Source organism: Dasypus novemcinctus, chromosome 8 (genome assembly GCF_030445035.2).
Source record: "Dasypus novemcinctus isolate mDasNov1 chromosome 8, mDasNov1.1.hap2, whole genome shotgun sequence".
NCBI lineage: Eukaryota > Metazoa > Chordata > Mammalia > Cingulata > Dasypodidae > Dasypus > Dasypus novemcinctus.
In genome coordinates this window covers 105,978,031-105,999,956 of record NC_080680.1, presented here as the reverse complement: position 1 = coordinate 105,999,956, position 21,926 = coordinate 105,978,031, and the positions used below count along the sequence as shown (strand labels likewise).

General features: G+C 49.4%; 1 protein-coding gene across 6 annotated transcripts in view; it reads left to right on the top strand.

The window, feature by feature from the left end:
• The window catches only part of ZNF618 (zinc finger protein 618), a 180,155-nt gene that overhangs the window by 150,327 nt on the left and 7,902 nt on the right, over positions 1–21,926 (top strand). For 2 of the 6 annotated variants that reach the window (XM_023592173.3, XM_004470126.5), the window contains 4 exons: positions 1,002–1,241; positions 4,545–4,628; positions 7,927–8,004; positions 21,621–21,722. In XM_023592173.3, coding sequence (XP_023447941.1) covers positions 1,002–1,241; positions 4,545–4,628; positions 7,927–8,004; positions 21,621–21,722 — 504 coding nt within the window. Of the gene's footprint in view, positions 1–1,001; positions 1,242–4,544; positions 4,629–6,959; positions 7,005–7,926; positions 8,005–21,620; positions 21,723–21,926 lie in introns of all 6 variants that reach the window. The other 4 variants (XM_058302509.2, XM_058302508.2, XM_071217037.1 and 1 more) reach the window with 3 other exon arrangements.

The following is a 21,926-nucleotide window of genomic DNA, read 5'->3' as shown; positions in this document are numbered from 1 at the left end:
ATAAGGAGACCCCTTCCCTCCTCCCAGAGGCAGGGGGCAGCAGCAGGCCCTGCTCAGGGCAGGTCAGTGCTTCCAGCCAGGTACCGGGGTCCAGGTGCTGCCCTCGGGATGTTACAGAAAGGGCCTGTGGGTTCTCCGAGCCCCTGGCAGCACCGAAGGAGTCCTGTCCCCTCGCTGCCGCGTCCCCACCCCCTCCATGGGGTGAGTTGCAGATTTTGTCTGTTCTCTAAGTGGGAAGACCAGTGTCCTCTCCCCTTTTGTTTGTAACGGGAGTGTGGCAGGTTCAGGGTCCCCCCGCTGGCAGTGGCACAGGGCAGTGACTGCTTTGCCAAGGCTCCCAGACGCGGGGACCACTTGAGCGTCAGCCCCTGTTTCTCCGTGACTCCAGCTTCTGCGGAGAGTTCAGGCAGGAATTTTGGAGGAGGCGTCTGTAGTGAAAGGAAACGGAGTTACACACTGTCCCCCCAGGACAGCGCTTTCCAGTCCTTGCCCTTGGATACCTCAGGCCCAACTCTCCTAAAATCCCGGGGACAGCATCGGACCCCTCTGCCTTCCCCCGGCCCCAGCCCTCACCCCCAGCCCGTCCTCCCTGTATATCTGCTTTCTGTGGACACACTTCGAGCAAGGGCTTCCTACGAAGGAAAAGAGGCCTAGCAGCCGCCGTGCTGAGGATGCCCTCGAGCCTGGGTTCGGTAGTTCAGGTGCCTGCAGCGCGGGTCACAGGCCGAGTCCTTGGACACGCAGGGACTGGGCTGGTCGGGGGCTGTGGGTGGCCTGCACAGGCACATGGCCTCCAGGGGAGACCGCGAGCTGGAGGCCAGGCTTCCCTGGAGGAGACGCGGGCGAGGGGCGCAGACTCCTGGACTTGTGGGCGCGGGGTGGGAGCGGGGGCCCGCGCTCCGAGAAGGGGTCTGGGGGCGGCCGGTCCTGGCCCTGGCGCGTGTGGGGGGCCTGTGGCCCGAGGAGACCGCCCGCGGGGACTGAGAGCGCGATCCTCTCAGGTACCGCCCCCGGGTGGGAGCCGCCCGACGATCCGGACACGGGCTCTGAGTGCTCACATCCAGAGGTCTCCCCGACGCCGCGCTTTGGGGCGGCGAAGACCCAGGCGAGCCAGGCCGGGAAAAAGGCTCCAGCCTCGGTGGTCCGCTGCGCCACGCTCTTGCACCGCACCCCTCCAGCTACCCAAACCCAGACGTTCCGCACTCCAAATTCGGGATCTCCGGCGAGCAAGGCAACCGCAGGTACCAATGGCCTATGTCACCCCACGCTTCTCCTCTCCCCGCCCTCCTCCCCGCCCGCTGCAGCTGAGGCCATTGTTCCCTTGCACGAGTGAGGGTGCAGTCCCGTAGTGCCCAGACTCAGCCCCTGGCGGGCTGTGACCACGGCAAGCCGCCACCCTCCCTCAGCTGTGTTTTCTCACCCTAAGTCAGAGGGTTGTACGAGGTGATTGTCAAACTAATTTTTTCAAAGCTGTAGAAACCTCCCATCTCACCCCCATCCGAATCATGGCCTAAGAGACTGTTTTATTTGGCCTTCCCAAAGTTACTTGAAATTTGTAATTAATTGCATCAATATAGAAACATAGGGGGTTTTATGTTTCTAGCTGACCCTGAAAAGTCAGATCTGGCAGTCGTGGTCCCACTTACCTGCAGGGCAACAATTGGCTGGGGCTGAACCACAACTGCCTCCTGTAACAGGGCATGTGCTTCCCAGTTTAGTTTTCCACAGTCTCCACCACTCCTTACTGCCTCCCCAACACAGAGGCCACGTGGCAGTTATCATTTCTCATTGTGTTCACACTATTGTCTGTCTTACATCCAGCCCAGTTCATTCATCTGTGTTCCTGCCTGGACCCTGTTGGCATGAGTTTGCATCCCCCACCTTTCAGAAAACCCAGTCTGACTCCTCATTTCAATGAGGAGCTGCCTTCCATGAAGCTCTCTTCTCTTGGCCTTCCTCCACTTAGCACTACCTGTGAGCAAGCCACAGGCCCAGCTGGAAACCAGTGGATGCCAGCTCCAGAAAGAGGCTCTGGCTCCAGAAAGTGAACGCATAGTGCAAGGTTCACAGCAGCTCTTTCTCCCGGGAAAACTAAAATGCACTATGTGCCAAGTGCCGGCGGTCAGGAGGCCCAATTCACACCTGGATGGAACGAGCCTTGAGCCACCACCTGGTGGGATATGTAGGCTCTAGGTTGATGGCCGTGGTGCCTCTGGCCCCAGGGGCCTCTCGGTTGCCCTCTAGAGGTCTAAAGCCGTCTGTTACATACACAAGCATTAAGTTGAAAGCACAGTCAGATGAGTCCCTAAGTTAGGGATGGATGACGTAGCGGAGTCATTCATTGTGCTTGCCTTTACTCTCTGATTCAAGAGGCTAATTTAGGGCTGAAGATGTTTCTTAAATTTTTGAACATGTGTGTATTATGCTTAGGTCTCCTAAAAGGAGAGCGATCAACCTGGGAGGTAGTGGGTTTTCAAATATAGTGTTGAGAGCAGCCAGTATCATTGTGTTTTTGCAACAGTAGTCATAAGTTAGTAGAAATTGTTGGAGGTAGATATTGGCTCAAGTAAACTAAGCAGGCAAGGCTTTCAAATCTTGGTTTTACTTTTGAGCCTTGTGGCTGGGAGTTTTTATACCTGCAGTTTTCTACAGAGGCGAACTCCCTGCAGACCTGTGGGGTGCGTGGCAGGTCTCAAGTTGGGCTGTCTCCAGGAAGCATCCAGCAGGCCAAAGGGCATGCCTTGGGTGCCTTGATGTGACTTGGAGGAGTCACGTCAGGATTTACCAGCTGGCTGGTCGAAGGGCATCCGGTGGTGAGCAGCAGCCTGTGTGGGCCTGAGCCAGCCCGTCTCAGAGCTGGAGTTGCCACTGCCCTCATCATCTTAGAGTGAGCAGCTCTTCACATGTATATTCACATGTGGGCTCCACGCCTAAGGCCAGGCACTGGTTTTCAGCCAGAGATACCTACGACAGGATTAGCTTTTCACAGCAGACATAACAGGAGTTCATCACCTCGTGTGTCCAAGTTCTACCACTGTGTTGGTCTGCCTGAAGGAGACTCCTCTGTAGAGGAGTACCTGTAAAAAGGAAGGAGCTGCCCCGAGAACCAAGGCCCCTCGACCTGCAGGCTCAGGGCGTTCGGCGTGTGTCGAGTGCCAGGAGCTTGACAGCCTCACTCTTTGCATTGTGTTTTCACCTGGAAAATGAGAGGACAATATGGACCTCAGAGGGCCTTTGGAAGGATTAGGAGAGACCCTGGACAGGATCTGGCCAGCACCTGGCACATAGTAGGTGCTCAGTCAGTGAAACTTCCTCCCCTTTTCCCCGACAGAATTGTGAGGCTTGCTTTGCAATTTTCAGAAGGTCCCTTGAGGCTGGCAGGTGTATGGCTCTCAGGCTGGGCCTTGCATAGCCCCCTTTTGAAGGGAGGCTCTTCCTTGTGATGTTATCAGCAAATCCCCTGTAGGAAGGGGTGGGAGACAGTGAGGAATTGAGCAGGGCCTTTTGGAGCCACTTCTGGCTGCTTTTCCCATCCCCCCATGACCCTGGGAACCCCAGAGTACTTGCCCTTGAGGAGGTGGATTGGGGGAGAGTGACATTTTACAAAGGGAGTTCCACGGATCACCATTTTCATGGGATAGTAAAGGATCTGAAGTTAAAAGAAGCAGAGTCTGTGACTAAATACATTTGGGGAAGGCTGGGTTAAATAAAACTAAGTGGGTCTCTTCCCGGTCAGTCGTCTCAGACCCTTTAACGTCCTCACGCAAGCTGTCTCTCTATAAGAAGGGCACCGGGTTGGCTCTGTGTGCCAAGTTGCCTTGTTCCAGGAGGCTTTTTCTCCTGGAGTATCTGGCATCCCCATTGTGCCACGAGCACCTTGGAAAAGCCAGGTACCCTCCAACTCACTGTCTGTCCTCTCAGCGCCTTCTGCAGGCGGGCGTGGGGGCTTGATGTGTTTTTGTGCTTGATTGGACCCCCATCTCTACGTTACTGGGTTTCCAGAGAGTGCCTGGTGAAGGGGTGAGCCTCTGGTCGGGAAGGTGCAGACACCCTAGAAATCACTTCTGGAAAAGATCTGACCAGACTCAGCCTGGCGTTTGGCCTCCCAGGGCCCTGGGCTGCGCAGACTCTCCCCGTCACACCTTCCCTCCCAGGGTGCCCTCCTGACCACTCTCCTGCTCCTTCACGGCGACTGTGGCAGCAGAGTCTGGCAGAGAGAGTAGGGGTGAGAGGCCTAAACGACTTGGTGTTGCACACGGGGCTCCCCAGAAACCAAAGCTGGGAAGCCTGGCACAGGCCTGCTTCCATCTAGGCCCCTGGGCTGGATTTCATCTGTGCTTCGGGCAGGTCGCTGCCCCCCCCCCCCAGGCCTCCGCCCCTCTAGGCCTCTTGGGGGCCTGGGAAGGAATGAGGGCAACTCGGGTAAGCGTGAGCAGCTGGGGTGTCTGGTTCGGGGCCCCTCCCTCCGCTGCTGCCCGAGGCCTCCGGTCAGACCTGGCTGGCCAATCACCGCGCTTCTCTGTCTCTCTCCTGTCCCCACCCAGCAGAAAGCGCTTTCAGTCGGAGAGTAGAAGGCAAAGCACAAAACCACTTTGAAGAGACGAATAGCAGTTCCCAAAACTCCAGCGGTGAGTGCACACCGTGGCAGCTGGCCCTGCGTTGGCTGTCCCCTCCGGCCCTGCCTGGCAGTGGCCGGTGCCCTGTGGGCAGGGGCCCTCGGGCTGTGACATGCTCTCACTGGGGGAGGCCGGGGAGGGAGAGGGCCAGGGCCCAGCAGAAGCCAGAGGGGCCTTTGTTTTTGGGGTCCTCCTTGTCTCTTCCCCTGGAGAGAGAGGACCCCACCCACCCCAGCCTCTACTCCATCAAGACCCAAAAGAAAGGGCCTGAGAAAGCCATTGCCCTGGGGTAAGCATGCAGCCTCCTTCTGGGAGAGGCAGAGGGGAGCAGTAGAGAGCTGTGGACCAAGAGCTAGAGACCCCAGTGCAGGCCCCACTTTGAACCTGGAAGGCCCCCGGGCAGGGCCGACCCAGCCCCCGCCGAGAGAGTGGCTTGGCCTAAGGATTGCGGTGGCGTTCTGGCACCCCCTGCTGGCCTCCCCGTGCACGCCCCTGGCACGGCCTTGGTGGGCCAGAGCAGCCTGTCTGGGAAAGCCACACAAAGCCGTGCCGCGCCAGGCCAGCGCAGCCTCGGGAAAGCTTGCTGGCGCTCTGGCTGCGTGAAGTGGAGGCACCCACCTCCATCGTCGTGCAGAATGCATGCTCGCTTCAGCAGCTATCAGGTGTTGGCCTGTGCTGGGCCCTGCCTGGGTGTAGAGAGACGATGGACATGGCTTGACCATTAGGGACTTTATGTACCAGGCATGGACACAGGCTTTAAGGGGGAGGCCTCTGCTCTGATCCGAACCCCGGCTTCGGTCTCTAGCCAAGCTTCAAACCCCAGGTCCTCCACATAAAAGCCGGCTGACCTGGGCAAGTCTCTCAGTTTCTCTCCCGCCATAGAGTGGGACTAAATGACACTGTCATCCCAGGGTGGGTGTGAAGGCCGGGCAGAGAGTTCACACTCTGATGTTAGGATTTGGGGGTTTTCTCTTTTTAAGTAAAGCCAGTGATGTCAGGTGTGCCCTGCAGAAGGGGTGAGGCCTGCCGTGGGAGCCTCGAGAATGTGGCCGCCCCTTAAAGCATAGAGTGCGTTGGAAAATTGAGTCCACACAACTTCTCCTCTGTTTGCCTCTGGTTGGCCCAGTGCGCTCAGCCGGGTGTGCTGCACTCTGCACCTCTTCTCCTAGAGCGGATCCTCTGAATCGGGAATGGTGTCAAAGGGACGCTGCTGCCACTGCTGGCGGTCACCATTTATTGAGCGCTTATGATGTGCCTGGCAGGTGTTCGGAGCTTTGTGTGTCTTAACCCGTTTTCACCCCTACCACAACCCCGCAAGGGTCAGTGTGATTGTTACCCCAGGAAACTGAGGCCCGGAGGGGTAAATCGTGGCCCCAGGTGACCAGGTTGTTAAGTGCTGAGGCCTGAACTTATCTGCCCCTGCTCTGCTACCTCCCGCAGCGGAAGCCTGTCTCCGGGTGTCTGTGATGACCTGTGGAAGCATGGAGGCAGTTCCCACCAGCAGAAGCGTTCCAGAGCACAGCCCCTCTATGTGGCTGCTCTGGCATTGGGTACCAAACATTCCTAGCCTTCTAGCACCTTCTAGCTCCCCGTCCTGAAATGGCAGCCACCCATGGGCATCTTCTTTCACAAGTGCTGATGTGGGCTCCCTTTCTCAGAGTCGGGGGCTGGCCCTCTCTGGTGGCCCCAGCCCTCACGGGAAGCCTGGATGCCCTGGAGAGGTCTGCTCTGTGCTCTCACCCCAGAGCGTGAGTCAGGCCCTCAGATGCCTGCCCCCTTCTCCAAGAACCCCACCAGCTCACTGGGTTTTTTGTTTGTTTTGTTTTAGTTTTCTTTGTCTTTTTTAAAAAAGATAAATAGGTCACACAAAATGTTACATTACGAAACATAAGAGGTTTCCATATACCCCATTCCCCACACACCACCCCCATCAGCATCTCCTTTCATCACTGTGGCACGTTCATTGCATTTGGTGAATACACCCTGGAGTGCTGCCACACTGCATGGACCACAGTTTACATTGTAGTTCACACTCTCCCCCAGTCCATCCAGTAGGACATGGCAAGACATACAATGTCCTGCATCTGTCCCTGCAATATCGTTCAGGACATCAAGTCCCGAAAATGTCCCCGTATCACACCTATTTTTCCCTCTCCCTGCCCTCAGCAACTCCTGTGGCCACTATCTCCACATCAGTGACACAGTTTCTTCCATTGCTAGATTCATAGCAGTTCTATAGTAGAATACCAGCAAGTCCACTGGTTTTTAAGAATAGAAATGATGACGATCGCCCCAGAACACCAGGACTGGAAGAGACTTAGCTAAACTGTTTCTCTTTTGCAGAAACTGCAAGTCCCCTGATTTCCAATCCTTTCCCTCTCCTGCAGAGTAAGTGATGATCCCGCCAGGGTTTCAGAGCTGGAGAGGGTGAGGCAGGACAGGGAGTGAACTCACCTGGCCACACCCTCCCGGGACCTCCCCAGAGCGTCTGACCTGTGCCACGTGAGACAGGCCTCAGTCACCCTCCTGGGCAGGCCCTGCAGCTGGCAGAGGCCGACGGGGGCCCGGCCCCAGGCGGGCAGAGGAGTTTGGACAGGGGCAGCCTCTGGACACCTTCCTGTTCTTCCCACCCCTTCTTCTTTCTTCTTTCTTCTTCCTTCTCCTCCTCCTCCCTCCTCTCTCTGCCAGGCACTGACTTGAGCGCTGGGGGCCCAGAAAGGAAAGAGCCAGTGCCTCCGCACCCTTGCTCTCGCTCCTGCATGCCCGTGTTGTTCTACCCCCCTCCCCGCCCCTTCTCTTTGCCCTTCTTGCCCCCATCTCTTCTTGCTTATCTAGGACTTTCTCCACCTCTTACCCTCCTCTTTGGCCTTTACCTTCTCTTTACTGTCCCTCATGTCCACTTCCTTGCTCTTTGTCCATTCATTTGTCCATTCTGCAAACCATGCAGTGGCCCCTGTGTGCTTCTCTAGGCAGAGGGACTGGCTCTGGAACAAGTCGCAGTCCCTACCCTGAGCAAGCTCCTGGTCTAGTAAATGTCCTCTTCCCCCACGTCATCCCAGGTGCCCAGAACAGTGCCTGGCACGCAGTAAGCACTCAATAAATTCCCGCCTGATTGAATTAGATCATCTCTTGTTCCACATGTCCTCCTCTCTCCATCACTCTTTCCTTCCCCCAGCTGCTCCCTCGCTGATTTAGTGAGTGCGGGGACCCAGTGTGGGTTTGGGGTCCCCCCGGCCAAAGCTGCCCGCGGCCTGGCAGAGGGGCATCCGGCTCGCTGCTCCTAACGCAGCTGCCCCGTTTCTCCCCCCAGAGCCCTACACCTGTGGCGCCTGTGGGATCCAGTTCCAGTTCTACAACAACCTCTTGGAGCACATGCAGTCCCATGCAGGTAAGGGGCCCAGCGGCCCCCGGGGGCTGCTCCCCTCCCCTCCTCCTCGGCCCCTGCAGATGGAAGAGGCCGTCGACTAGGCCTGAGCCCCCCAGGATCGTGTTCTCGGCACATGGGCCCTGCTGTCAGGGAGCCCCCCACCCCCATCGGTCAGTTACAGCACATAGCAGTCAGCCTGGAGGGAGACGGCGCAGGTTCTTGAGGAGCCAGGTGGGGCACAGGGAGGACCTATGAAGAAGGCCCCGTGAGAGTCGTGGCTCCTGGGCCAGGGAAGAACTCAGCGGGAAAAGGGGCTTCAAGGTGGAAACTGAGTGTGGTTTGAGAGCAAGGTGAACGAGGCAGGCTGTGGGGTGAGGAGGCACAAGGCCGGGGTGCGCTGGGAAGCCGCTCCGTTCAGAACAGGGTTCCAGCCGATGGGAACACAAGTCCAGCTTCAGAGCGCCTGGCAAAATAGGGTCAATCTTAAATTTCTTGACAGTTTGCCCCCAGAAAAACTTCCTAAGTATCCCCCTAAGAAATCTCCCCCAAATACCACTCATCCCAGCAGCTACTTTCCCCTAAATCTTCTCTGTCTCTCCCCAAACTCCAGCCATCTCCTCTTTGGAAAAGATTACAATGCAAGATGCATTGTAGCTGACAGAGGCGCTGCAGCTGGTGGGAGGCTGCTTCAGCCACGCAGGGTTCTAATTGTGCATGTAATTCAGTTCTTTGCTTCGAATGAGGTGCACAGGCAGGAGAGGAATTGTCCAGAGCTCCTGAAAGGTGTTCTTCCTGGTTTTCAAGAATGTCAAGGACAGTTTCCACCGGCAGCGGCTGAGCCCTGAAGCCTTGTCCCCTTTCTTGTCCCAATAACGTCCTAGAACTTTCCTGCCTCCAGCAGCCATGGCCACTGACACGGGGAAGGTCTGTGTCCAGTGCCGAGGGGCAGAGCTGAAGGGGCAGAGCTCCCTGCCCCGAGCAGCCAACTGTTAGTGGGGAAGCCAGAGCAGCTTGTTGATCTGAGCCTGCAGGGGATGCGTGCCCAGAGATGGGCAGCTCAGAAGGTGGCGGGGGCTCTAGGGAGGGCACCCACACTGCCTCAGGGGATCAAAGGAGACTCCCAGAGACCGTGTTGCCTAAGCCGAAACCTGAAGGCATGTCAGAGGTCGCCAGCGGAAAAGAAGGTTAACGGGCACTCCGGCCAGAAGCCACCTGTGCAGGGGTGGACGGGAGCGAGAGGAAGGCACGTCCATGGAAGGGCGGTTCCATGTGGCTGGGGTGGGAGTTGGCCGGGTGAGGTCAGGCAAGCCCTTGAATGCCAAGGTCAGGATAAACCTTGAGCCAGGTACATGGGCTGGCAGAACTTCCTGAATAGGGGATCTCCTCAATAAACCCGTTCCTTGCAACCAACCTGGAGCAGCAGCCCCATTTCTCTCCTGTGAGATTGCTCGCACTCACTGGCACCTGTGAGGGCAGGACCATGTCTGCAGAGAGGCTGAATCTAAACCATGGGGAGAGGAGACTTGGGCCCTGGGGTCAGCTGGGCGGGCATGTGGGGTGACCAGGACCAAGCTGCAGGAATTGTAGAAGCTTGGGGCTGAAAGAGCCACAGAAATTCTCTCACACCGTTTTTTTTTTTTTGCAATATCTTCACCTGCTGTCCATCTGGCCACTACTCATACACTTGCAGTGCTGGGGAGCTCACTATACTGCCTGATGCAGCCCGTCTCTGGGCAGCCTGTTAGGAAGATCTTCCTTCTGAAGGCGCTGGAATCTGTCTTCCAGTAACTTCCGTCCAGTGGACCCCAGCTGCACCTGGAGCTGAAGTGGGCACAGCTGCAGCTCTTCTCCGTAAGAGCCCATCAGAGGTGGGACAAGAGATGTGGCCCAGAGCCGACTGCCAGTCCTTTTCTGGCAGGGCTTTTAAATGTTCCCCCTACAGTTTCCCTAAAAATCATGGTCCCTCTCATTTGATGAGGAAATAAGAAGTCCTGGAGTATACCACGAGGGCAGGCTCAGGAGCCAGTAGCACTGAAATTCATATTCCAGCTGGATGTGTGCTTAATCTCTCTGAGCTTCCTTACAAAACGGTAGCAATGCTTCTTCTGCATGGGTTAGGGGCAAGAACAGATACACCTGAAATCTCAGCAGCTTAAACCAGTAGAAGTTGATTTCTGCCACATAAATCCCAGCTGGCAGGAGGTGCTCTGCTCCATGCACTCATTCAGGGCCCCAGCCTCCTCCTGTCCTGTGGTTCCACCACCTTCAGGCCCTGGAGTCATGGCTGGATCTTCTCATTTGGCTGACAGGTGGGGAAGAGAGCCTTGAAGATTATGCAGGAGCTTTTATGGGCAGGCCTAGATGTTAACCCTGCTTCTAGACTCCTCGACTCACATTCAGTTGGTGAGAATTTGGCATATGATTGCACCTGGGTGCAAGCGGGGCTGGGAGAAATAGTCCCTGGTCGAGTCTCTGCAGCGTGGCCATGCTCAGACTGCTGCGGTTCACCCCTCAAGCTGCCCATCTCCTTGCACAGCTTCTTCCCACATCTAGAACACACTGCTGTCCCCAGTGAGGTCCCTGATCCCCTTAGCCCCATGCAGTTACTGCAACCAGCTCAAAGACCAGGCTCTCCTCTGCTGGACGATGTGGACAATTCCCAGGGAGGGCCTAACTCTCCACAAGGGGAGCACCCAGTCTGGGGGAGGCAGCCAACTCTCCCTGCTGCACCCGGTTCTAGAGGCATTTGAAGTCAGCCTTCCTGACACGTAGCAGTCGTTCGGCTGGAACTCCTACTGTCCTAGTGGTTGTGGCAGTTGATGATGATGATGGTATCATTTGTATCCCTCCTGGGGTCACAGGTCCTGCACACAGCCCTCCAGGTCTGATCTGACTAGCATAGAATATTGCAGGACTAGAATGGCTCTTAATCTAGATGCTGTTCTTTAGGATGACCTCCATTCACTCATTTGTTCATTCATTTATTCAGCCTGTGTTAATTGGGTATCTGCTTGCACCAGGCACTAAATCACATGATCTTTTTGGGGGGAGGGCCCCCATTAATTGCTTCTAATGGCCTCATGAGGACAGAGCTCTGGCTTGGCAGCTCAGATCCTTGAGTTCTCGTCCTGCTCAGGTGTGCCTTGATGCTGCGTGTCTGCAGGTGGGGAACTTGGTTTTCCTCTCTCATCTCTGGCTGCCCCCCTCACCGAGGTTCCATCTTCATGAGCCTCACACCTCCAGCTCATCTCTGCCTTCAACCACCCCTCACCAGGGAAGGCCTTAAATGCCAGCTCAAGGAGGTAGGCTTAATCCTGTGGCGAACCAGGAGCCATGGAAGTTCCCAGGCTAATAATGGCAGTTGGAAGGCTGCTTAGGGACCATTGCCCGAGACTCCCACCACCCAGCTCCTCATTCCTTCTGCAAAACGTCAGGCTGCTCCTTGCCCCTCTGCCAGCTGGAATTTGCCCCTCTGCCAGCTGGAAGCTCAGCGCTCATTAGGGCAGCATCCAGGTGCCAGTGCTTCCCCATTCCTCCGGCAGCAGCCGAGGGGAGGTCATTAAAATGCTAATCAAGCCTAAGCCTGGAGGTAGCCCCACCTCTCCCAAGCATCTTGACTTGTTTTCCTTGAGGAGCTTTGGGCTGCTTTGTTCTGGTCCAGCGCTGGCAGAGAAAGCTTCCCTGGCAATCCAGTGCAAAGCATCCGAAATCCCAGCCAGGCTGAATCGGGATTAAAGGATTGACTCCATTGAGAGAAATTAAGCATCATGATCTGCGCAGTTCACAATCCTCGCTGATAAGAAGGATCAACGTCCAATAAGCCCAATCTCATTAAGGGGCTGCTGAATGGCACAGGGTAATTCCTGTTAATAAACTTCCTTTCTGTTCCGTAGGAAAACCTGTCTTGCCCCTGCCGACAGCTCAAAAGTGTGTTTTGGCTGTAGTATTTCTAAAAATAGCTAGCACTCAGTGAATACTGACTGTGTGTTAGATTGAGGCACTTAGGAGCTTTACATGGGTCATTCCATCAAGTCTTCCTGAACCAACCTATTCACTGGCTGACACATTATTGCCCCCATTATATAGATCAAGAAACTGAGGCTCGGCGAATATAATGACTGGCCCAAAGTTGCAGAGTTAGTAAAATTTATGTAACATCATTTGAGTTCTTATTTTGTACCAGGCCTTGTTTAAAAAGTTTGAGGTACCAATTCATTTAATTCTCAGGCAACCCTCTGAGAAAGGAAACTAAAGCACAGAGGCATTCAGTAACTTGCTCAAGGCAGTGCAGTCGCGGTGGCACAGCTCTGGCAGTGAACTCCAGAGCCTATGCTCTCGACAGCCACCACCCTGTGCAGCCACGGGTAGACCAGGTGGCCCATTAGAAGAGGTGGAAGCACTCTCTAGTGGCCGTACTTTCTAGACCCCTTGTTAAAGTATTCCAGTGGCCTGCGGCCAGGAGGGACACAGGAACTTCCCCAGGCAGAAGTAAATTGAAGGTGGCTATACCTGGTTTCTTGTCCCTGTGAGTCACTTCATCTCTCCAGGCTTTGGTCTTCTCACCTCGCACGGGCTGATCACAGGTCTGGGCGAGGGCTCCCGCAATGCCCATTGGAGCGTTGGGGGCTGTGGCATGTTCTGAGATCTGACAACAGCAGGTGCTTCCTTTTCCATCCCCTGCTAGAAAGAGCTGGTTTCTCTTCTCCCAGATAGGATCTCTCTCTGGAAGAGCACCTTTCTTCCAGCTCTGCATCCAGCCCTTCTTAGGCATGTGTGTGCCCAGGGTATGTAGGGACGGCGTATTCAGTAAACCTTACGTTCAGCTTAAGCAGCATGTACACATCAACCCTTTTCACACAACATTTACCCAGGACCTCACCCATGTCAAGAGTAATAATCTAGGATATAGAAGGAAACAATTTTGTTTAATGAATCACTACGAGACATTGTCATCTAAATGCTAGGTTGAATAGTCTCCATTCCAAGTCCTACAGAAAAGCAGAATAAAGGAAAACCATCCTCCCGCTTGCCCAGCCCCAGCATCTTGAAGGGAGCCCCAGAGGTGAAGTGACCGACTCAGAGTTAGACCCCACAGCTGTTGCAGAGCCAAGTTCCAACCCAGGGCTTTGGCCTGTAGGGAAGAAAGTCACCAAGAAGGACTGCTTGTTCTCACTTTAAATGGTGGGTTTGTTTTTCTTTAAGGTCGTTGAGCTAAGTTTTTTTATAGATGCCCTTTTTAAAACTAAGGTCTATGCAGAGAAGTTAGAAAATGAAGGATCAGCCATAATCTCACTACTCAAAGATAACCTCTGTTAACCATTTTCCTGGGTTTCTTTCCAGTCTATTTTAAAATCAGATTTACTGAGAAGTAGTTTACTTAAGAAAAAATCACCGTTTTTTTTAAAAAGATTCATTTATTCTTTCCCCCCTGCCCCATTGTCTACTCTGTGTCCATTTGTTTGCTGTGCATTCATCTGTGTCTGCTTGTCTTCTCTTTAGGTGGCACCAGGAACTGATCCTGGGACCTTCCAGAGTGGGAGAGATGTGCTCAATCTCTTGCGCCACCTCAGCTTCCTGGTCTGCTGCGTCTCTTATTTTCTCTCCTCTGTGTCTCTTTTTGTTGTGTCATCTTGCTGCACCAGCTCTCTGCTCAGGCCAGCACTGCTGCACGGGCCAGCTGTCCTTCACCAGGAGGCCCCGGAATCAAACCCTGGACCTTCCATATGATAGACAGGGGTCCGATCTCTTGAGCCACATCCACTTCCCCACCATTTTTAAGAGTACAGGTTGGTGGGTTTTGACAATTGTATAGTCATTTTGCCACCATCACAATCAAAATGTGTAACAATACCCTCAACCCCAGAAGTTCTCTCATGCCCCTTTGCATCCTGTTTCTTTCCCCAACCCCAGGCTCTGGCAACCACTATCCTTTCTTTCACTGTTGTTTTGCTTTTACTGGAATTCTCCATGAATGGAATCATGTAGCATGTAGTCTTTGGTGTCCACTTCTTTCACTTACTTTTGAAATTCATCCATATTGTGTGTTATCAGTAGTTCCTCTTTTTTGCTTAGTACTCCAGTGTACTGAGAAACCACACTTTGTGTAGCCGTCCACTCACCAACTGATGGACATGTAAGCTGTCTCTACCTTTAGGCTATTAGGAATAAAGCTGCTCTGCACAGTCAAGTCCAAGTCTTTGTATGAACATATGTTTTCAATTCTCTTAGACATATACCTCGGAATGGAATCTCTGGGTCATATGGTGACTCTGCGTTTAATGACTTGAGGAGTTGCCAGACAGTCTTTCAATGTGGCTGTACCATTTTACATTCCCACCAACAATGTACGAGAGTCCCAATTTCTCCACAGCCTCATGAGCACTTGATATTATCTGGCTTTTTTATTATAGCCATCCTAGGGTATATGAAGTGGTACCTCAGTGTGGTTTTGATTTTTGTTTCCCTGATGACTAATGATGTTGAGCATCTTTTCATGTACCTATTGGCCATTTGTATACCTTATTTGGAGAAATGTCTATTAGATTCTTTGCCAAATTTTTAATTGGGTTGTCTTTTTAATATTGAGCTGTGAGGTTCTTTATTATAGATACAAATCCCTTATCAGATATGATTTGTAAGTATTTTCTTCATTCTCGGGTTGTCTCTTTCACTTTCTTGATGTTGTCCTTTGAAACATTCTTAATTATATTGAAGTTCCATTTGTCCTTTTGTTTTTGTCATCTGTGCTTTTGGTGTTATACCTAACAAACCATTAGCTAGCCCAAGGTCCCAAAGACTTAACTTTTATGTTTTTTCCTAAAAGTTTTATAGTTTTAGTTTTTACATTTAGGTCCCAGTTTTATTTTGAGTTAGTTTTTGTGTGTGGTGTTTGGTAGGGGTCCAACTTCATTCTTTTGCATGTGGATAGCTAGTGGTCCCAGCACTGTATGTTGAAAACACTATTCTTTCTCCTCATTGAATTGTCCTGGCAACCTCATCAGAAATCAGTCAATCAGTCGACCAAAAATGTGAGGGCTTATTTCTAGATTCTCAGTTCTGTACCATTGATCCATATGTCTCTCCTTATGTCAGTACCACACCCTCTCAGTTACTGTAGCTTTGTAGTTGTTTTGAAATGTGAGAGTGTGAGTCCTCCTACTTTGTTGTGTGTGTGTGTGTTTTCCATGATTGTTTTGGCTATTATGGATCCGTTGTGTTTACATATGAATTTTAGGATAAGCTTATTAACTTCTGCAAAAAGCCAGCAGGGATTGATAGGGATTGTAATTGAATTTGTAGATCAGTATTGGGGGTATTGCCATCATAGCATATTAGTTCTCTCAATGCATGCATATGGAATTCTAGTTAGATCTTCTTTGAGTTCTTTCAGTGATGTTTTATATTTTTCAGTGTACACATTTTTCACTTATTTCGTAACTTTATTCCTAAAGATGCTATTATAAGTGGAATTGTTTTATTAGTTTTATTTTTGGAGTGTTGATTGCTAGTGTAGAGAAATAAAAATGACTTTTTCTTATGTTGATATCATATCCTGAAATCTTGGTGAACTTGCCTAGTAGTTTTTTAGTTGTGTGTGGGAGGGGGGCAGGGATTGCTTAGGATTTGCTATATACAAGATAATATGTGTGAGTAGAAAGAATTTTTCTTCCTTCTCAACGTGTATGCCTTTTTCTACTACTTCTTACTTCTTTCTTTCCTTCCTTCCTTCATTTATTTTTTTCTTTCTTTTGCCTAATTTCCCTGGCTAGAACCTGCTATACAATGTTGAATAGAATGGTGAGAGTGGGTATCTGTCTTGTTTTTATTTCGGGGAAAGCATCCAGCCTTTCACCATTAAGTATGATCTTAGCTGTGGGTTTTTGTAGATGCCTTTATCAGGTTGAGGTTTCTTTTTATTAGTTTGCTGAGTGATTCTATTATGAAAGGATATTAGATTTTGTCAAATGCTTTCTAATGCAGCTATTGAGATGATTGTGTGGTTTTGTTCTTTATTGATCTGGTTTATTAGATTGATTTTCTTGTCATGGAACCAACCTTGTATTCCTGGGATGGTGTATATATGTGCCTGGATTCAGTTTCCTAGTATTTTATTGAGAATGTTTGCATATATATTCATAAGGAATATTTGACTATAGTTTTCTTATGATGTCTTCAGTTTGGACATCAGGATAATAATGGTCTCATTTAAAAATATTCCCTACTCTTTTTTTTTTTTTTTGAGTTACTGGGGGCCGGGGATTGAACCCAGGAGACCTCATATATGAGAAGCCCGCACTAAACCACTGAGCCACATCGGCTTTCCTAAGTTGGTTTTATAGTTTGTTTTGCTTGTTGTTTGCTTTTGTTGTTTCAGGAGTCACCAGAAACTGAACCCGGGACCTCCCATGTGGGAGGCGGGCGGGCAACTGCTTGAGTCATAGCCACTCCCCATCTTCTTTTTTTTTTTTTAAGTTTGTAAAGGATTGGTGTCATTTCATCTTTTGGGTTATGGTAGAATTCACCAGTGAAGCCATCTGGATGTGGGCTTTTTTTAATGGTCAGTTTATTTTATTGCTCTTACTGACTCACTCATTTTAGCATAGGTTTATTCAGGTTTTCTATATTTTCTTGGCTCGTTTTCAGTAGTTCATATATTTCTGGAATTTTGTCCATTTTATCTAGGTTATCTCATTCGATAGGATACTATTGTTCATAGTATTTCCTTATATATATTTTTTTTATTTCTGTAGGTAGTTGAACTAAGTTTCTTTACAGATGCCCTTTTATCAGGTTGAGAAAGTTCTCTTCCTAGTTCGCTAAGAGTCTGTATCATGAATGGACATTGATTTTGTCACATACTTTTTGTGTATTGTTACTATTTTATGTGTACTGATACTATTTGTATCTGTTGAGATTATTTCTTCTTTATCCTCTTGGTGTGGAAAATTACATGCATGAATTTCCTATTCTTAACCCAGTCTTGCATTTCTGAGATAAATGCTATTCATGATGTCTTATTCTTTTATTTATTTGCTATATTCAGTTTGCTAATGTTTTCTTAAGGAATTTTACATCTATTTCATGAGGTATATTGGTCTGTGGTTTCTTAAGACTTTTTTCTGTAGGTTTGGGATCTGGGTAATGCCAGCCTCATGAAAGATGCTCTTTCTTCTGTATTCCAGAAGAATTTATCTGGAATTTATACCACTCCTTCTTAGACAGTTGCTCCTATTCACCAGTGAACCCATCTGAACCTGGACTTAGCTTTGTGGAGAGCTGTTTAACTATGAACTCAATTTCTTTAATAAATATAGGACTATACAGGTTACCTCTTTCTTCTGGAATGTACTTCAGTACTTTGTGTCTTTCAGGGTATTTATCTAGTTCACCTAAGTTGTCGAATTTATTATCACAAAGTTATTCATAATATTGCATTTTTATGCTTTTAGTATCCATAGTATTAATATCTGTAGTGATGACCCCTTTTCCATTCCTGGTACGATAATTTGTCTTTTTTTTTCTTGATATTTCTAGGTAGGGGTTTATCAATTTTTTTATCATTAACCAAAAATCAGCTTTTGGTTTCATTGATGTTTTTCTATTGTGTTTGCTCCCTTTCTATATCATTTATTTCTGCTTTTATCTATATTATTTTCTTTTACTTATTTTAAGCTTATCTTGCTTTTCTTTTGAAAAGCACAAATTATGTTTTTATTTTAATTTAGTTCAAAACATTTTCTAATTTCCCTTATTTTTTTTCTTTTACCCATGAGTTATTTAGAAGTGTTATGTTTAATTTTCACTTTAAATTAAATTTTGAATTAAATTCTGTTGTGGTCAGAGAACACACTTTGTATGGTCTTGTTCCTTTTAAATTTATTAAGACTTGTTTTATAACCCAGAATATGCTGAATGTTCACGGGTACTTGCCAAGAATGTATATATTGCTATTGGGTCAAATACTCTTTAAATGTAGGTTAGGCTAACTTGATTGATAGTGTTATTCAAGTCTTCTGTACTCTTTCTGATTTTTTTGTTGTTGATTTTGGAAAAAATTCAGCCATTATTTCTTCAAACATTTTTACCCTTTTTTTTCTGGGACTCCAATTATATGTATATTAAACCATTTATGTTGTTCATGCTCTGTTCATTTTTTTTCCAAAAATTTATTTTTTATTTTTAAAGAAGCTTTAGATTACATAAGTGTTACATCAGAAGTGTAGGGGATTCCCATATATCCCACCTCTTTCCCCTCCCATACTTTCCCAAATTAAAAACGTCTTTCATTAGTGTAGTACGTTTGTTACAATTGATGAACCCATATTGAAGCATTGCTACTAACCATGGACTATAGTTTACATTATAGTCTACACTTTGTCCCACACAATTTTATAGGTTCTGACAAAATGTGTAATGCCTGTATCCATCACTGCAATGTCATGCAGGGCAATTCCTTGTCCCCAAAATGCCCCCATGCTACACCTATTCTTCCCTCTCCCTCCGCTCAGAGCCTCTGGTGGCCACAGCCTTTATATCAATGGAGAAGTTCTTCCGTTGCTAGAATAGTAAGGTCTACTTTGGTCCATAATTGCCTTTCCCCCTTAGTTTGTTCCTTCCTCAATCTTGAGGATCTGGGGATGGTGATGCACACTCTGTTTCTCCTTGAGAGGGTGCCTAGATCCCATGGGGCAGGTGGATGGAACTGTCTTGCTTGCAGTGTTAGATGCTGTTTTTTGTGATGGGCGTTGTTCATCACCATCCTCATTGTTAGTTGTCCCGAGTCCAGTGATCTGGAGAGTAGGTCTGAGCAGGATCTCATTGAGTGCCACAGTAAACAGTGCCTCAGACAGGAACTCCTGAGGGCTGTAGAGACATCGAGACACTACAGGCAGGGCAGACAATCTCAGGAATTCATCACCCTGTCAGTGGGCCCTGCTTTGGAATGTATGCTCCCCAGTATAGCAGAATTAGACTCATTTATAATTCCCCTACATGTGGCTCTTCTCCCCCTTTTGTGTGAACCTAGAATTAGCACTATACTTGTTAAATACACGTCCCAGAGACTTAAATTTTCAGTCTGTTCATGTGAATCTCAGCAGAGCTCATTTATTTTTAGTCTTGTATACTCTGTTTTTCATGTTGGGTAGTTCTTGCCATGCCTCCAAGTTCACTGAAATTGTCTTCTGTGGCAGCTAATCTATTTTTCTCTTATATATCTACATTTTATTTTTTAATTTTTGTCTCTGTTTTTGGTTTAGTTGTGTTTTTTTGCATCTCCCATTTCTCTCTTCATCATGTTCATGCTTTATATCTTGGAGCATATTTAGGATATTCTTTTTTTTTTTTTTTTTTAAAGATTTATTTATTTTTTATTTCTCTCCCCTCCCCACCCCAGTTGTTTCCTCTCTGTGTCCATTCGCTGTGTGTTCTTCTGTGACTACTTCTATCCTTATCAGTGGCACCAAGAATCTGTTTCTTTTTGTTGCATCATCTTGTTGAGTCAGCTCTCCGTGTGTGCGGCACCATTCTTGGGCAGGCTGCACTTTCTTTCGCGCTGGGTGGCTCTCCTTACAGGGCACACTCCTTGCGTGTGGGGCTCCCCTACACAGGGGACATCCCTGCGTGGCATGGCACTCCTTGTGCACTTTAGCACTATGCGTGGGCCAGCTGCACACAGGTCAAGGAGGCCCGGGGTTTGAACCGCAGACCTCCCATGTGGTAGGCGGATGCCCTATCCATTGGGCCAAGCCCTCTTCCCTAGGATATTCTTAATGACTGTTTTAAGGTCCTTATTGGCTAATTTCATTGTCTCTATCATTTTTTGATCCATTTCTATTGATTGGTTTTTCTCCTGGTTATTTAGTCATATTCCCCACTAATTTGAATGCCTATTATTTTCATTAGATACTGAATATTGTGAATTTTACGTTGTTGGTGCTGGATTTTGTTCTATTTCTTCAATGAGTTTTGGCCTTTGTTCTGGCATGCGGTTTAGTTACTCAGGATCACTTTGAGACTTCTAAGACGTAGTAAGCCAGTCCTATTATAGCAGCCTCTAATCTATGGCTTATTTAGCCCCGTAGTAAGGGGACTCTCCACTCTGTCTGATGAGAGCATAAATTATTCCCACCCCTATGTGAGCCCTGGGAATTACTTGGCCTACTGCTTTCTAGTAATTCTTTCCCTACTTTTATAGAATTTTACTTTATGCACGTGTAAAATAGTATTCATCAAAGACAGAAGGATTTCCTCTTCAGTACTTGGCCCTATGAAGTCCAGCTTCCTTGAGCTTCCATGAACTTGGATCTCTGTCTCCTCAAATCAGCTAGACCACTGCGTTCTGTTCTATTAATAGTTCCCCATCCCCATGCCTCAGCTTGGAAACTGCCTCCTGGGACAATCGCATCGCTGTTACCTCATTGGTAATCCTCTTTCTGGGATTATAGCTTGAGATGCCTGTCTGCAGACAGTTGTCTCATGGACCCCTGTGGCAGGTAATTCTTAATGGGTGGAAGTAAAAGTGTTTCCCTCCCCTGTCTAGTTTTAATGAATAGATTAGGGGTGTGGTTTGTGGTGTAGCTTGTTTCACTCATCTCACAGGGTTGAGTGTGTAGAAGAGATTGGAGCATTCTCTTCTCTTGGTGAGAAGAAGGTGGCTTTGGCCTCTACGGCCGGATTGCCTTTAATTGAGAAGAATGCAAGATGTCTGGCAACCCTGAACAAGTGTCACTGACCATTCCTCTCCTTGGGGTATGAAACCCCCACCAAAGTCCAAAAATGCCCAGAGAAACAAGACTAGGCAACAGGTTCATGGCAGAGGGGTATTGCGGGCCACAGCACAGGCCAGAAACCCAGGGCTGGGAGTGTGGTCATCAGCCTGCGGTGCGCCGTATGGCAGGAGACAGCATGGCCATCTCAGAATGGCGAGGACGGGGCTGAGACCACTCCTGTTCGGAACTGATCCTCTAGAAATGCCAAGGAGCAACCGTGAGTAGAGGAGAATGGACACATGCCAGTTATTTAGGACTGGATGAAGTTGTATATATGTAGGTTCATAATTAAGGGAGTATTTGGAGGAGGCATCTAGGAACCAAAGAACCCCGGATTTCATGTTCCAGCCCTGCCAATTTCCTGGGCAAATCCTTTGGCTTTCACTTTCCATATCTTACAGTGAGGGAGTTGAGAATTTAGTACTTCCTGCTGTATAGGACTTTCATTCTGTTTTGTTCATTTAATTAGATTTCTAGTAAATATACTAAAAAAACCCAAAAGATCAGTTGAAGGAAGTGAGAGCGAGAGGAGCATTTGGCTGCTTGGCGTGCCGCTGCCAGCCTCCACCGCCCCATTTCAGACCTGGACCGCCGTGGCTGTGTGTAGGTGCGGGGCCTCAGACACCTGTTTGCTGAGAGCTCACTCCCAGGCGCTGTGCCCAGCTCTTTCCCTGCAGTGTCTCTTCTTAGTCCTTGCAGCCACTGTGGAAGATCTGTCCAATTATCTGCCTTTTTCCAAATGAGGAGCAGTTGTCAGGCCTGGTGCCCAGAAGCCACGGTTTGCTCTCACCCCCACGCTTTGTTGCTGGTCTCGTTAGTAAGCCCCTTGCCTTGCAAGGCAACAGGCTGTCCCCTTTGTGCCCACAGCGGACAATGAGAACAACATCGCCTCTAATCAGTCCCGATCGCCCCCCGCCGTGGTGGAGGAGAAGTGGAAACCTCCGGCCCAGAGGAACAGTGCCAATAACAGTAGGTCTGGGCCCCGGGGGCCGGGGGCTCACAGCATCCTGCCCCAGGGACCCTCCAGCCCACACGTCCACGGCTGCCCTCTGTCCACCATCCCCCTCGCCAGCGTCTGCCCTGATGGTGCAAGGTGGTACCTGGTGGATGCAAAAGCACTTTTCCACCCGAGGCCTCATTGGCTGGAATGCACCTACCTCACGGGACAGGCAG